The sequence below is a fragment of the Misgurnus anguillicaudatus genome, chromosome 12 (genome assembly GCF_027580225.2).
Source record: "Misgurnus anguillicaudatus chromosome 12, ASM2758022v2, whole genome shotgun sequence".
NCBI classification, from domain to species: Eukaryota; Metazoa; Chordata; class Actinopteri; order Cypriniformes; family Cobitidae; genus Misgurnus; species Misgurnus anguillicaudatus.
Window position 1 is genome coordinate 13,759,688 of NC_073348.2, and position 17,633 is coordinate 13,777,320.

The window sequence follows — 17,633 nt, forward strand, 5'->3', positions numbered from 1 at the left end:
TCTGTAGCACTCTGCTAAACACAGGAGGCGGGTTTAAGATTCTGTCATCTATCTGCCCTCCTCTCGGCTGTGACAGAGAGGCAGATAGGTAGGAGGAGAGAGAGAAGAGAGAGAGAGAGAGAGAGAGAGAGAGAGAGAGAGAGAGAGAGAGAGAGAGAGAGAGAGAGAGAGAGAGAGAGAGAGAGAGCGGGGAAAGAGTCTGGCAGACACATGGCCAGTGAATGAGAAAATCTTCCCCTCAGTACACTGTGTCTACTTCAGAGGACCAGGCCTGAGTGTGTGTGTGGGTGTGTATGTATATGTGTGTGTGTGTGTGTGTGTTAGACAACTACAACATCTGCTCATCTACCACCCCACACATACAAAACTACTTGGGATTACCAATCTCACCGTTGCTGAGAGTTCTGCCTTTGTTTTTCCAGGATGGCTGAAGCTGAACTTCATAAGGAACGGCTACAAGCCCTGGCGGTAAGTTCTTGGATATGTTTCTTTACTCACACATTCAATCCGAAACTGCATTGTTTATATGCTATGGTCCCCTACACTAGGAGATTCAGGAATAGAGAACTAGTTTGAGAATCTTTGTAGATTTTATTGTGATTTTGTCATACACTTCTCATACACTTATGACATGGGTGATTCACCATATGAACCAAGGTCGAGAATTTAAAATATGTGACTAAATTTGGCTCCAGGTCAACACCTCTGCATTGACCAGCAGTAAGCAACAGATGGAAAACTAGTTTAGCCCCATTGCTAACATCTTTGCGATTCCAATCAATATACATTGCTAAAATAACATGCAAGGACGTCCAAGTGTGCAATCAACCTATTTAGTTCATAAGTAACTACATCTTTACATTTGGTTTTCCATGTTAAAACCACCATCATAAATGAAAAACTGTTGCTGTGCTGTGTTTTATGGCTACACGCCAAGTCAATTTTTTATGTCTATGAAATTGCATATTTTTGAAAGTGAAAAGCATAAGTATGATTGCCTAAAAGATTAATAGCATGCACCATCTCGCAAACTGCCAAATTATGAACCAGAGTTAAATTTTATTAAGTATGAGAAAACCACCAATCTAATATATGTCAAGTTTAAACAATAAACATTAATTCTTTGCAGCTATAAGTGTATCTGCTAATGCATTATAAATGTGTTTTGTCATATGAAAGGTTACAAGTTAAGATAGAGGGCCTGCGCTAATGATGCTTCGCTCAAACTGAGGAAACGTAATCTAAATAGTGTCTACTGATTTGGTTTGGCTTTGATAGCAGAGGTTAGTCTTCAGTTGCTCAAATTAAAGTAATTATATTGCTCTTTTTTTGCATTTTTAGCCATAGTGCAGTGCCTTCACCCCATCTGATAGTTACCATAATGCCCAAAACATATGTCAAGAAAGTGATGTGTATATTGAGAAAAATTCACATAGTGGCTACAGCTATAACTCTTGTATGATTATTATGACATCATTCAAATGCGTACAACTGCTAATGCATTCATGCTAATGGACGAGAACACATGTAAAACATTGCTGCTGGTTCACACTGCCTTGGCATTAAGTTGGCTATTTGTTTCAATCGTACAATAAAATGTTAGGTCTTGTTTTTGTTTCAAACCATTCTGCTATTCACAAGATATGGCTTTTACATTTGCATAAAGTTACACTAAGTAATGATCGTCTTCCCATGTATTCTTAAACAGTTAGTCACACAAAGAATTTCATTAGTTACAAGTCCTACATGAATAACAGCATGTGGATTCCCCTTTTTGTAATCTGCTGGTAAGAGAGTAACATTAATGAGCTTGAGAAACTTTATTGTGCTGTTTGTAGCTCAGTGGAAAGCTGTTATAGTCCCACATACCACTATTAATGTTGTATGGTAGCATGTGTGAGAGTCCTATAAAAGCTTATAACTAAAAACAATTGAAGCCTGTCTACTTTAACCCATCATGATTGAAATGTTGAAATCTACAGAACATTTTTGCTTTCTGATGAAATTGTTGGTGTTGGTTGCTCATGCAAAAGCCCACCCACAATAATAGGGTGCTGTGGGTGGTTGCCAGGGTGTTGCTATTGTATATGGTTGTTATAGGTGTTCTGGGTAGTTTTTAGGGCATTGTTAGGTAGCTGATGTGCCCACCACCAAGTCTCTATGATATTGCTATTGTCTACAGCTCTTATCCCTTTTGTAATGTACACTTAGTCTACAGGGACTTTTACAATAAGTAATTCTGCCTACTTTTTTGCATAACCTAAAATACATTGCTGCATGTACATATCACTGCAACTTTTGATGGAATGTCCATTAGAGGCATTTGGTTTTGTCCACTTGATGAGGGATTTTACAAAAGTTAAAGCAGACACATACACAGCAAAAAAAATTACTTTCTTACTTTATTTTTGTCTTGTTTTCAATAGAAATATCTAAAAATTCTTAAATCAAGATGTATTTTCTTGAAGAGCAAATGACCTAAGAAAATTCAAATTTAAGCAGATTTGTGCTTAAAACAAGCAAAAAATATGCCAATGGAATAAGAAAATTTTTGCTAAATTTGTCTTGTATTAAGTAAATTCAAGGAAAAATTTATTATTCCATTGGCAGATTTTTTTTGCTCATTTTAAGCACAAATTCACTTAAATTTGATATGTTTTGTCTAAAAACTAGAGTTATTTTCTTAGGTAATTTGCTCATCAAGAAAATACATCTTGATTTCAGAATTTTTAGATATTTCTACTGAAAACAAGACGAAAATATTAAGTAAGAAAGTCATTTTTTGCAGTGTACACAAACTTAAACCTGCTCGCTTTTGTTAGGTAAATATGTGCAGTTTGTACTTATAGTCATATGCGTGGGAATGTGTGTCATGCCTTAGCGACTTATGGTGTCCACTGACTAAAATATACAAATGTATTTTAATCATTCATTACGGTCCCTTTTGTAAGCCACCACTGTTTCCTGTAAACAACAAGTTCTTAACATATACCTTAGCTGAACATGATCAATCCTGACAGTAAAGACATCAGACGTTTACCCAGTCACACAAGCATGAACTGAAGGTTATATGGCAATAATGTTTATAATGCTTTGTAACTTTGAATGAATTGCATAAACGGGAAAAAAGCAAGTGACTGTAGAGGACATTCCAACCGAAGGATGCAGCTATATGTAACGTATTTTAGGCTGTGCAAAAATGTAGACAGAGGAACATAATTACAATGAGCTTTTGCAGTTTATCTTACAATAGGCTTCAAGGTTTATTCAAAACCATCACACAAGTATATGCAATACAATTAATGATGCATGCATTTTTAATAACTTTTATAATAATAACATTTTAAGCAAACTATTGTACTGTCCTTCAATTTTTTAGTGAAATGCCTGGTGTAATAAAAGTCAAGGTAGTCTGGTGTTTAAAGCACTTGGTCAGTGCTTTATATATGCTGCGCTCATTAGAAAGCTTTTAATTTAGACTTGCAATCAAGTACCACATGAGTTTGCCTGTGGATTTACAATCTAGGGTTTCTTTTTTCCCTCACTCCCAAATCTGAGTTATCCAACCACATGCCTTATATGGGCTTCCTTTGATTCTTATTTGCTCCAGCAAAGCCTGCTTAAAGTTGGCCAAGCGATGCTTTTAAAATGAGCTAAAGCCAATGCTTTTTGGAGAGATGCAGTTCAATGGTTATTGCATTCAAATAGTCTACAACATTTTCATCAGATAGCCCTGTACTTGATGTTGTATCATGCCATTTCACTGGAAGTTCAGAATATATACTGGATTTCACCAGCAGTAAATATAGTAGACTCCTCAGTCAACAGAGCTAACCACAAACCAAACTCTCCCACTGACTGGTGTATCATTTGAATATCACATCGTGTTTAATAATCATACTAATAACATAAAAAGATTGCTTTTGATAGTTTTGTAGACAATTCCCCCCATCGCGCTACAATAAGTGAACCAATCCCTTAGAGTGTTACTGGTTTGCGCTAGCTAACTGCTTTAGGTCCAAACTCCAAACCACAGACTGCTGTGGCGCAGGACAGCTGTTCAGGCCAATTCTGTGGCTTTTGTGTTCAGGCCAAGCTCAAATAAGAAATGTGTTAGAGGGTTGCTAATTGAGCCTGGCTAAAAGTGATTTTCTATGGGCTGAGCTTGGACGGAAAAACTTCCAACTTGACTTGTGTGCACGCTCTAAGCTTTTGTAAAACAAAACAGTTTAGTCCAGCTCATGACTAAACCTTGACTACAGGCCCCATTTAGCCTACACTGCTAACATAGCACAGGCAGCCATTACTAGCGGGTTAAATTTAGCTTTGTTTGTAATGATTTGGCTCTGGGTTTGCATATTTCTTGAAGGTGGGGCGACCTTCAGGTTGGTTTTGATTTTCCGTAGCTCATGGGAGCGGGGGCTCAGCTGTATATCCAACAAAATTATTAAAAACTAATTGTGTTGTAACCCAAAGCCTTTCTGCTAACAGCCACTACACAAATATAAGAGCAGAGACAGACATGTTTGCACCAATTTGGCTTAATTCCATGCCTTATCTCTGTATCTAAGTGTTTCAAACAGGAAGGATGCACTGCAGTCAAATATTCAATAAAACAATATGAATTATTTATCCCCCGTGATTTGCAGTACAGTGCAATAATTATAAGTGCAGTTCCTTGAAGTAACCTAAAGTTAAGTGCCTTGTTCAAAGTTATAAAGGCTATTGCTATGAGAGATGGGATTTCAATGGTAACAAGCCATCCACAGTATTATGTCTTTACTCATTATGTCAGGGTTCAACTCTTGCAAGCATTCAATTACAGATGCTTTCTTTTCCTTATTTTTAGTCATGTTTACTCATTGTATCTGCACATTAAACTGGAAAGTATTAGAACAAGAAATTAATAATGCAGGCAGTTGTCTGTAAACTCTAAAAATGGTGGGTTATTTTAAACTTGTGTCAAAAAGGGACAATCCCAGTCCGCTGGGTTATAATTTAACACATGCTGGGTTGTTTCAACCAGCTGCTGGGCTCGTCCCTTTTTAACCCAACGTTGAGTTGAAAATAACCCAGCATTTTTTTATGTGTAGTGGATTCTGACCTGACCTGCAATGTGATCATAATGATATTCATACTGGACGTTCCAACAGGAGGGCGTAGCTGCACGGAGGAACATAAAGACCCAAAATAACCCATGAGCACATGATGCACTCATATTAGTGTACTGATTCCTCTGGAAATATGTTTACAATGTGGAGCCATTAGCATTTCGCTACAGACATAATTTTCAGTATCTGCTTTGCATTAATAAACCTGACAGCTGGTTGTATATGAATCATTGGCACCCTTATGAAGTTGTGACATCCATATAATTAGGTAACAGGTTAACTTTGCAATATAAAAACAAATGTAAATGATGGTTTGTTTAAATAATGCTGCAGACTTTCACAATGAATTGCAATGCGTTCAAATGGACAGGAATGTTGAATCATAGCTGAATCAACTCCCTCCTGATATGTTGTTCCCTAGTAAGATGTTTCTTTGATAAAGTTCCTCCTGTTAAATAGTATGAATTTAACAAATTCTTCAAATACAAATACTAAATTTCCTAAAGCATACATTTATAAGCAGTTACCTCATGCGTTTAGTTCATTTAATTTGGTTAGCATTTGTATAATATAAAAATAATATGCATAGTATTCATCATGCAATTGAAAACGGAAAAACCATAACCCCCAACCAAAACCCACAAGTCTTCTCAAAGACTTCCTTTCTCAAAGTGCTCTCTGGGAAAACTATTTCCAGTCTATTTTGGTCTGTCCTCTGAGACAAGCACTTGTGTCTCTTGATAAAGTCATCACCATCAGTAAAGACTTTAAAGAAATGGCAGATAAGACATACAATGAATACAGAAGACAGAGTGTAACACACTTTCACATCATTAGCTGCCAGACGAGTTTTTTATTGGTCAGAGGTTGCTAACAACTTGGGATGCAATATTTCTCGGTTCTCAGTTAATTAGTTCTTTCAGATGTTTCTAATAAAGTATTTTAGGTGAAAACATAACAACACAATGTTGTTGACATTTAAAAAAAGGTTAAAGATCATTGATAGAAATCAAATGTGGTAATAAGTCTAAGAGAAACAATATAGATATTAACAAAATATGGTATGTGATTTTCTTTAATGTTTGAAATCAAACTAAACAAAGTTGGCATTTAAGACAATCGATGTTATAGTTTATCTTTGTGAAATCAGAAATGCCAGCATTGCTTTCATTGGAGGCGTCAGTCGTAGGAGTCAACAGTGACACATAACAGATCAGGTCATCGGTCACATTCTGTTTCTTCGGTTGTCTGCTTCTTGACCTCAGTTAAGGTTTTGTCCCGTTTGTCTGCTCCAACTCATTGGCTAATCCAAGTGATTATACCAATTTGCATACGTGTATACACTAAAATTGTATGTAGTACCTTAGAAAAGTGCATACTTTTGAGTAGGTAATAATGAATTATTTTTGCCAGTTTGAAAAACTGCCAGTCTTGAAAATGCACTATATTCCATTAAGTGACATGTGGTTTGCATTTGCATGTAAGCATCAGCATCCAGCTCAGTGGTTCTCCAACTGGGAGGTGCAAGATGGTGCTAGGTGGTCCCAGTTTTATCATAAATGTTGTGTAAACTTAAGAAAAATAAGGCTACTGACTAACAGCAATATTTTGTGTCATGTAATAGTTTAATTTAAATTCTAAGTTTAAGATTGTTTATGTCAAACATTTTTTTGCAGAGGCAGCGAAGGGATACACCCTACACAAGGGGGGTCATAAGCCAAAAAGTTTTGAACCACTGAGCTAGCTGATTTCATTATGTAAACTGACTTTACAACGGTTCATTGACTCTCTGTTGCTGGAGCTTTACCCCTTTTGCTGTTTTAGGTAAAAGCCATGACACAACGTGCTTCTGTGTCTTTTTTGTCAGGTTGTACAATACAATCCGTAACCATACTTTTTTCAAATCGAATCCACGTAATCCATGTCAGTGGCAATATAACATGAATACATTGTGAATTTGGATGCAGCACATTATTATACTGTAGATAAATTCATCAACTAATAAATGTTCACTCTGTCTTCCCTGTAACATCCAACATACCTATATATGGATTACTCTTGTTAGATCCAACTCTGAGTATTCCAAAACTGTTAGATCATACAGATCCATGGTTTAGATCCAATTCACTAGCTGTTGCACTTAGTCTCTGTTCATCAGGAAAAGGGCTTTTAGGCCCAATTCCATTTCTACACCTTACCCCTACACTTTCCCCGACCCCCTTCCCCAAATAGCCCTTCAAACAAAGATTTTTCAGAACCTCACTTCAAACAAAACGGTAAGAAATTTTCCAACATGGCTGCTCATGCGAGTATAATTTAAGTCTTTTTTTTCACATTTATAATGTTAATTAATGACAATTTTTTTATGTTACACTCAATCTTTTGTTCATATTTCCAGTCATGTAATTAAAAGAAATGTTTGCAAAAAATTGCTAAAGTTTGCTAACATATCCCGCATTACTAATTGCACAATAGTACAGCAACATAGATAAATGTAACCTCTAGAGAGCGCATTTGCGTCCCATTTCCATCTGAATGAACGGTCCCCGTTCCCCCGTCTGACCAGGTCCTGGTTTCCCCTGGTTTGATCACTTCCAGTTTGCCCCGATCTGAATGCGTCCCTGTTCCCCCAGTCTTACTCCCGGTGCTTTAGCTTGCCAGCCCATCACAGCCATTGCGAATAGACCGCTGGAAACCGGAACGTTAATAGACTGAGGGAGAGAGCATCTGAATCGCAAAGAGAATCTCTAAGAGAGAGGTATAGAGTAATGCTTTTGGGCTTCCAGGGCATCTTTGACAAAAAACATTGCATTTACTTTGACATAGGATGTCATATGACAGTGTAGTAGTGGTGTCCCATTTCTTAGGGGAATATTTTTAACCCTTCCCATTTTCACTCTGTTTTAAGGTGGAAGGGGTATAAAATAGAATTGGAATTGGGCCTTAATCAAAGACAGTCAGATCTGTTGTGAGTTAAACTCTAAACCACAAGTCAAATACAAAGATGCAGGAGAACAGCAGGCAGGATACAAAGTTATGATAGAATAAAACAAGCAGGGTTTATTGAATAATCCCTGAACTTGTGTTTATCACAAAGGGAATTCTCTGTCATAGTTCAAAATTTTATTTTGTTTGATTTAAGTAACAACATTGCCATCAGTGGAGATAGAGAAGGTAGCTTTACTTCCATCCAGATGTTTTTCATATAGAATGGAAAACAAATCCTCATTGTTTGACTGGCTCAACAAGCCCAACGTCACATTATATTACCTGTTATTCATGCTGAACTCATGTCCCGAATTTTTTACAGATGCCTCTGTCTGTCTGGAAATTAGCCATGCATGTCAACTTGACCTCAGCATGAGTGATGTTTTAAGATGTACTCTGAGCTATAGATTACGTCCTGTGGTGAGGAACGTGCATTGCTATTGGCCTATTTCTGTATGTTACTTTAAGCCCCGCTATGTGCCAGCATACATGATGTGAAATAGATCTGGCTTTAGGATTCCCTCCACATGAGAGGTGCGTGGAGTATCGTGCCAGTCTGTAGAGCAATGTTACTGGTGATGAATGCACTGTCAACGTAATTGCAGCCCTTGCAGCTTTAAAACACATGAGAAATTACATGCAGAGTTTCAAAGTTCTCTTGTATAAAATCTCTACTACTTAATACAGGACCACTGTAAAGCATTACTGCTCCTGTATAGCTGGATGGGTTTGAACCCAGGCAACACACACTGAAAAAATGTTATGAACTGTAAGTCGCTTTGGATAATGTCTCTACCAATTACATAAATGTAAATGACTAAAGGCCGTATTGTCCATTTGCGAGGGTTCATGTCCAATTTTGGTTATTAGAAGAAAATTGGATTTTTGAAAACCTGTGTACATTGTACGTGAAGGTCGCATATGTGCCTACAGGAGAATGTAGTATATAGCCCAGGAGATACAGTGCATTTTGACATAATGCGTATTTGTCGAATGTCTGTATACATGTACAAGTCAAATAAACTATACTTTGCAAGGCTGTGTGTAGGCCAGGGGTGTACGTTCGTGTCCACTTAAAAACAGACTATAGTTCGGGCTTAAAACTGTAAAGATAAAAATATAGACTTCTGAATAAATGGCATAGCAAAATTATAAATGTAAAAAAAGTATAAATGTAAAGAATGTACTGTGCAAACGTTTTAGGTTACCACCAGCAGTTTTGTTGTTTTAGCAAAGTTTTAATGTCCATCCATATTTATTTTTCACTCCTTTTATTAAGATACAAACAGAAAATACAGGAAATATGTACACAAAATTAAAAACAAAAAAATTTAGGACTAAATGTCATCTTTAGGTATCAGTCAGTATTTAGTGAGACCTCTGTTGGCACTAAACAAAACCTTGTGCTTTTTGGGGGAAACTAAAGTCCTTAAGTCATTTGATTAGATTTACAAATAAGGATTTATTTTAATTTAGGTTTAAGAGATCCTGCAGTTACCTGCTATTGCTCATGTGGAAGGGGAGTTCACCTTAAATACCTGACACTTTAGCTTATTTTATACTGTTTTTAATACTACATACACATTTCCTGTATTTTCTGGTTGTATTCTAATAAAGAGACGGAGAATCTAATGGTGGCCTATTTTCCTGTACTCTTGAAAATTTACATGACTTTGATTCTTGTATTGTAATTGTCTATGTTTATGATGGGTTACCACCCTGCTATACATTTTTTTTTAAAATAAAATATATTTGGCAAGTTTATATGCCAAATAAGCATATATTCTATGCTGTATATATAAAACAGTCTGACAAAGCGTATTACTACACAGATTAATAAAAAAACATAAAAGCTAAAAATTAAATCCAGAAATATACAGTTGTTATACAGTTAAGCATTTTGTCTACAGAATAGTGTCAGAAAACTTAAGTAGAAAAAAATTTGTCAGCTTTTAGGTTGTTAATGTCTAGGCCCTCGAGACAAAATCGTAATAGTTTTGTATGGGACTCCACCACTTCATGTTCCAATTGATCAGTCTGTAAAGCATTGTGTTCGCAACACAAACGTCATCAGTCCCAGGAACACATACTGATAAAATAAATGTTTAGATTTAATGCACTGTAAGTCACTTTTGATAAAAGCATCTGCCAATGCTTTAATGAAAATTATTTTCAGGATGTCATTGTTTGCCATGTTGTTGGAGTTCTGACTCCTACTGAATGCTCTATGTGTCAAGTGTTTGTTTTGTATGTCCATGTTTTACAAGAGCATGATGTTTGGATTCTGAACTTTAGTTATTGAATTGTGTTTTGCCCTTGGTGTCAGGGTCTGAACTCATGTTTTCTTGTCCTTGTTTTATTTTGTAAGCACATGACCTTTGATACCTCTTTGTCTGATGTTCCATGTGGTTGAAATCTTTTATGCTCAAATTATGTTATAGTCTTGCCTTTTGTTCATGGGGTCAAATCATGGTGTGTGTGGAAGCACATGACCTTTGCTTGATTTCTGTATGCCAAGTGTACTACTGTCTCATGTCTTGACTCAGTCCTCTCATTTCCTTGATAATTATCCTATTATTGTGTTATGCCTTGCACCTTCACCTTGTAATTATCTATTGTCCGTGACCTCATAGCTGGCCACGGCCATGAGTATAATACTAATCCAGTAATACAATATGATTAGTATTTGCTAACAAACTGTGTTTGTCTATTTCTAAAAACTCTTTTACATTTAACATCATACACTACATTTTAAATCAGGGATTACGATTTGTGTTGCACTAACTTACTTAGCTTTTGTAAGAAGATCTAGAAAGACCACACATTTAGCCGACAGAAATAAAACACATTTGAGTAATTTCCACTCAGTACTCATGTAAAATCCTGTGGCATCAGTCATTAACGGATATGTAAGAGTCACATTTGCTCACATCTGGATAGCATATTAGTTTCTCTTCTCTTGATGTCACAGCAGAGTGCATACTTACGACAGTGCTTTGTGCTGGAATGTGCTTGGGAAAGTGAGTCAAAGTGAGCCTGAGCCTTCTACACTCTTAGAAATAAAGGTACGAAAGCTGTTACTGGGACAGTAATAGAGTACCGTCCCAGTGACAGATGTTGTGCCTTTTTTCTGACATTGTAGTTTTGTGAGGAACTGAATTTTTTTTATTACACGTTTTATTTTTGCACTTTTTTGTGCAATGTGTTTTTGTTAAAGTGTTCTTGGTGGGCATTGCTTTGCTATTGTTTAGTTGATTTGTGTACTGTAAGATCATTAACAATAATAAATAAATAATAAGAAACTTCAATCAACCAAACATTTACAACAGTATATTCAATTAAATTTTATTTTTATTTTATTTATATAGCGCTTTTCAAAATTGTTTAATGGTTTTAAAGCAGCTTTACATTAATAGATGCAGGAAAAAACACAGAAAAATCATAAAACATAAACAGCAGAATATAGCGGTTAAGATTAACCATACTAGCAAGAGTAGTAAAAAGGTAACGTATGTAAGAGGGTGCTAAATTAAGCCAATGTCAGCAGACTCCCCAGGGGTTTGAAAAAAACCCTAGGAGAAAAACCCTGTGGGCGAAAAGTCCTTGGAGTGGAAAAAAAACTTGGGAGAGAGCTAGACATAGCTGATTCTATAATAGGTACAGTTTTTAACAATTTTATGGGGATTAAAACATAATTGTGTATATACACGAATAAGTAGATTAGATGGGGCAGCTGGTGGTCTTTGGACTGACCTCACAGGCATCACGTTTAAGGAAGGTCAGAAGATCAGTGGCGTGATGACTTCCACGGCAGCCGGAACTGGGCCTGTTAGTCCCGTTGTCCTCGGGAATGAGGACGAGACAGGGAAAGAGAAACAAAATCCTATTAGCATAGGTGCCGTTCACATGTAATGCAGGTGTCACACAGAATTGTTGTTTAATATCTGCTCAGTTCCAGACAGGCTAACTATAGCGGCATAAATATATTACCCAGACGAGTTATGTGAAAGCTTTTTTCCGGACAAGCTAACTATTGTGGGATAAATACATTTACTAGACAAATTATCTAAAAGCTTTGTTAAAGAGAAATGTCTTTAGTTTAGACTTAAAGTGATCGACTGTGTCTGATTCTCAAACATTTGTCAAATCATTCCAGAGTTTAGGGGCTAAGTAGGAAAAAGATCGACCACCTTTAGACACTTTTGATACTCTAGGGCAGGGTTCTTCAACCCTAGTCCTGGAGGACCCCCTTCCAGAATGTTTTAGATGTCTTCTTAATTAACACACCTGATTTAACTTATCAGCTTGTTAGGGAGACATTCTGGAAGGAGGCTGATGAGTTGGTTCAGGTGTTTTAAATAAGGAGACATCTAAAACTTTCTGGAAGGGGGTCCTCCAGGACCAGGGTTGAAGAACACTGCTCTAGGGATAATTAAGTGACCAGAATTTTGCAACAGCAGTGTGCAAGACGGACTGTTTTCTGATAGTAATTCTCTAAGATACGAAGGTGCTAGGCCATTTAAGGCTTTGTAGGTGATTAGCAATATCTTAAAATGTATGCTGTATTTAATAGGTAACCAATGTAAAGATGCCAAAATTGGGCTTATGTAGTCATACTTCTTAGATTGAGTAAGCACTCTTGCGGTGGCATTTTGAACAAGCTGAAGCTTATTTACCTGATTTGCATGACATCCCCAGAGTAACGAGTTGCAATAATCTATTGTTGAGGTCATAAAAGCGTGAATAAGCTTCTCTGTATCTGATGCAGACAGCATTTTGCGTATTTTCGAGATATTTCTAAGATGAAAGAATGCTATGTGGCAGACATTGGAGATATGACTATCGAAGGATAGATTGCTGTCGAACATCACACCTAGGTTCTTGACTGTGGAAGACTGTGGAAGTCTGTTAGCTTAGAAAACGTGTGGGCTTCGCTAGGATGTGAGGAGGTGTAAAGCTGGGTATCATCTGCCTGCATAGCAGTGAAAATGTATGTTTTGTTTCCTGTTGATGTCTTCTAGAGGTAACATGTATAACGAGAACAGGATAGGACCTAAAACTGATCCCTGTGGTACACCATATTTAACCGGGGCATATGACTTAGTTAGATACGATCTAAACCATGCTAATGCCTGACTACTGATGCCAACATAGTTTTTTAGTCTGTCGAGTAAAATTGTGTGATCTATTGTGTCAAATGCTTCACTAAGGTCTAGAAAAATAAGAGTTGAGATTTCACCACGATCGGATGTTAAAATGAGGTCATTTGTGACTCTAAGCCGTGCTGTCTCTGTGCTATGGTGGGGCCTGAGTCCTGATTGAAAATTTTTATACGTATTACTATTCACTATTCACTAAAAATGTGCATAGCTGGCTTTTTCTAACATTTTAGAAAGAAAAGGGAGATTTGAGATTGGTCTGAAATTATTAGGATCTCCTTGGTCCAGGTGCGGTGCGGTTTTTTGATTAGCGGTCAAATAACTGTCAGTTTGAAAGCTGTTGGAACGTTTCCTAGTTCTAGTGATGAGTTAAGGATACTTAGTACTGTGTCTGACACTTCAGGGAATACCTGTTTTGGTAATGTTGTGGGAACAGGGTCTATTATACACGACGATGATTTGGATGATTTTATTAGTTTTGAGAGCTCTTCTATTGTACCCAAGATGTTCATGTGGTAATCTAGCGTTCAATGTACTTTTGGGTAAAATGGTGGCTGCTTGTGTAGCTTTGATTTTTTTTTCCCTAATAACCATAATTGTGTTAGTAAAGAAAATTATGAAGTTGTGATTATTATGTTGGAGTTTAATATCAGTTTCTGTTTGTTCTTTGTTTCTAGTCATTTTTTGCAACTGTGCTAAAGAGGAAATCATTTTAAAATTAGTACTTGCCTTGAAATCAACCCTAGTAAATGCTTTTGAGTGGGATTTTCAGATGCATTAAATACATAGAATAGGCTACAGGAACACAACATTAAAAAAAGATTGATTAAAGTTAAGAAAAAGCCGCTGCATGCAAATCTTTAAGACATATGAAAGAAATTGTTTTTTATTTATTCAAATGGACAGTTGTGTTAAACTATATTTTTATAATCTTTTCAGGAAAAACGAAAAAGACAAGCTGAAATAGAGGACAAAAGGCGACAGTTGGATGAACTTGTTCTACAGCTTCAACATTTTAAGGTAAAACTTGTTTATACTTTTTTGGGGTGCTTTCCCGGACAGGGCTTATTCTATAGTCCCAGACTAAAATGCATGTTAGAGCTGCCTTCATTTAAAAACACTTGCTCTGACATCTTAATATATATCAGTGCCATTGTTTTGTCTCAAGATGCACACCAGTATTGTTTTTTGTAAGGTTTGTTTGTAAAAACTACTTAAATGTCCGGTAACACTTTATTTCGATTGTCCACTTTAGACATTTTACTAATTATAAGTAACTTTGCAACTACATATCAACTTCAAATATTTAAACAGACTTTCAACTGTTTATAAGTATCTTTGCAGGTGCAACTTATTCCACTAACCCTAAACGCTTCCCTAACTCTAACCCTTACAGTCTACTAATACTCTAATGACAGTTAGTTGATGTATGGTTGCAAATTAATGAAAGTTAGTTGACATGTAGTTGCAAAGTCAGAGGTATTTAGGCCAATCACAACGTACAGATTAGCTGGCCAATCAGGGACACCAAAAGCATCGTTAGCCAACGAACATCGTAAGTTCCATCGTTACTAACATTGTTCAACGATTTGGTGTTTCCGGAAACCATCGTTCAAACGAACATTTGCAAACTGCATTGCTAACTTGTGTCGTTGGAACGACTGCTATTCACCTGTCGTTAGAAGCATCTTTCCTTGTTATTATCATATGTAGACTTACGTTGATCATGCTTTTGAACAAAATAAGCAAAAAACATGTAGTACAGTCTATATCCATCATTCTAAATATATAACAATTTTATTTTACGTCTATAAGTTTGTAAACAGAATGAAAGCACTGCATTTGAAAACTGTGCATGTGCGCAGAACTACAAGCTTTAAGACCCTGGGGAATCCCTGGGAGGAGTGACGTAAGAGGGAACTTGCGCATGAATTAAATATCTTGAAAATAAACAACAGATAACTAAATCACGATAACAAAATCGTCTTCCGATGCAATATATGTTATTTACAGCAATAATCTGACATTAAATTGATTTGCACAGATTAATTAGTACTTCACCTCCCACATGACATCATCAACTATGTTGTTAAACCAACATGCATCAAACGACGAATGTGCAACAAAGTTACTATGCTTTCGGGAAACAGTCGTGACAAGGTAGTTCATTTCTCCAACGATGCATCGTACTATGGTCGTTCAGCAACGAGTTGCGTCGTTGTTTGGGAAACGCACCCCAGAGCGTTTGAGGAAAACAGGATGTCTGGAGCTACAAAAATGTACAATATTGTTACATCCTGGGACTTAAAGTTGAGAGATGTGATTATCTAAATAAATTTTAGATTATTAACTTACCTAAGGAAATTAATAAAAATACAAAGGAAAAACAGTCTCCTTCCCTCACTCCCTAACTAAGAATGACCAGTAGAAAAAGAATAATACAAACTAAAACGGCCATCCCAAACCAAACCTACAGGTCGTCTGACAGTAATGATTTAACAAAGGACACAAAAACTGAAGAGAGTCTTCACGGATCGTTGATTCTACAACAAGAGCCGATCTTAAAGACACAATAAAGAGAACCAACTCTTACATCTAATAACTCCTACAATTATTACTCCACACACAAGTCACAATAGACCTTTAAAGATATGTGATTTTTTTAATCATAAACCACGCAAACACATTGTATTATACTAAATACACAAAACAATGTTGTTTTTTTAGCAATGAAATATGTGCTTTTTAAATGCACTTTAAGTCAATTTGGATAAAAAATATATACTGCATTTATATCAACATGTCTCATTCTCTTTTTTTCAATAGGAAAGCCATTCTGGTCTTGATGCCAATCTGTATGCCAACATTGTGAATAATTGTCCGTGTGGCATGTTTGACTGTACACTAGTTACGCTCGAGTGCTTATCAGATATCCAAGGTTTTGCCTCATTTACACAGAATTACTGTGTCATTATCACCCAAATTTTATGGGAGTTAGTTTATTCAAAACAATCTGCCTTGGTTTAAAGGCACTCATGAAAGAGATTTTGTCTAGGCCTCAGGAGAGAAGCTGAAGAACATGAAATCATCAGCTGAATTTTATTTGATAATGCTGATGCATAGTAAGATTTTGTAAAGTGCTAATAGATGGTAACAGCGAAGGTTTAGAGTGCATCAAATGCATCAAACCCTGACACCTAGCAAGGTTGTGTTAGAAAATTTTGTCGATATCTTCACAATCTGTGTGAACATGAAGATCATAAAGAGCAGAGTCAAAGTGTGCAAGAAATGACTTGGCCAAAAAAGACAGGAATATCCAGGAAGAGAAATGTTTGTTTAGCAGTGGGTGTAATTGGACTTTGAAGAAAGTTCTCATCGGAAAGTACAGTTACAATGCCTGTGATGTATGTCGAGAATTTTAAGGGCCATTTGAAAGATTTTTTCATCAGAGCTTATTTTCTCAAGGATAACATATGTGACCCTAGACCACAAAACCAGTCATATGAGTACATTTTGAGATTTATACATCATCTGAAAGTTGACTAAACAAGCTTTCCATTTATATATGGTTTGTAAGGATATAAGTATTTGAAAATTGCTTTTCACAATTGATAATTGTTTCAAAACAACTTTACATTAATAGAAGCAGGGGAAACACAGAAAAATCGACAAACAATATAAGTAGCAAAATACAGCGGCTATGAATAAACTTTACAAGTAAGTGTATTAATAATGTCTCGTATAAAAGAGGGTGCTTAGTTAAGCCAATGTCGGCAATTGAAGTCCTTAGCACCTCATCCACACACAAAAAAAAGTTTTGATATATTTATGGATTGGAAATTTCCAACATATCTTCATGTAACATGATATTTACATAATATTAGAATCATTTCTGGCATAAAAGAAAAATCTATAATTTTGACCCATACAATTATGTTGTCTATTGCTACAAATAGACCTGTGTGACTTAAGATTGGTTTTGTGGTCCAGGTACACATATGATAACACACTTTAAGCATCAAGTTATCATTTAAAGGTACACTAGTATGGTGTCTAAATAAGCAGCAGGAAAATCAAGGCTGTAGCTAAAATGCAGAACAGAGTTTTATTTACAAGGGAATTCCTATCTAGTGGAATGGATTTGACTGACAGCGCTCCTCTGACAAGTTTGAGAAAGAGTGATGGGTCCAATATCCAATACCATTATCGTCTTAAAGTGGTCTTATAATGGTTTAGACACCCATGTACAAATCCAATGTGTGGGAACTATCAGAAAGGATGTTAATTTTTACACATTGTTTTGTGTAAAATAACTTTATGTGTCATTGTCTGTTAGTTTTGTGTTCAAATAAATAAAATCACAACACAAGATGTG

At 36.2% G+C, this 17,633-nt stretch overlaps 1 protein-coding gene across 6 annotated transcripts in view; it reads left to right on the top strand.

The window, feature by feature from the left end:
- palm2akap2 (PALM2 and AKAP2 fusion) overlaps nucleotides 1–17,633 on the top strand; it is a 103,474-nt gene that overhangs the window by 24,663 nt on the left and 61,178 nt on the right. For 2 of the 6 annotated variants that reach the window (XM_055209211.2, XM_055209210.2), the window contains 2 exons: nucleotides 423–468; nucleotides 14,198–14,278. In XM_055209211.2, the coding sequence (XP_055065186.2) occupies nucleotides 423–468; nucleotides 14,198–14,278 (127 nt within the window). Of the gene's footprint in view, nucleotides 1–69; nucleotides 89–196; nucleotides 288–422; nucleotides 469–14,197; nucleotides 14,279–17,633 lie in introns of those variants that run through there. The other 4 variants (XM_073873987.1, XM_073873985.1, XM_073873983.1 and 1 more) reach the window with 4 other exon arrangements.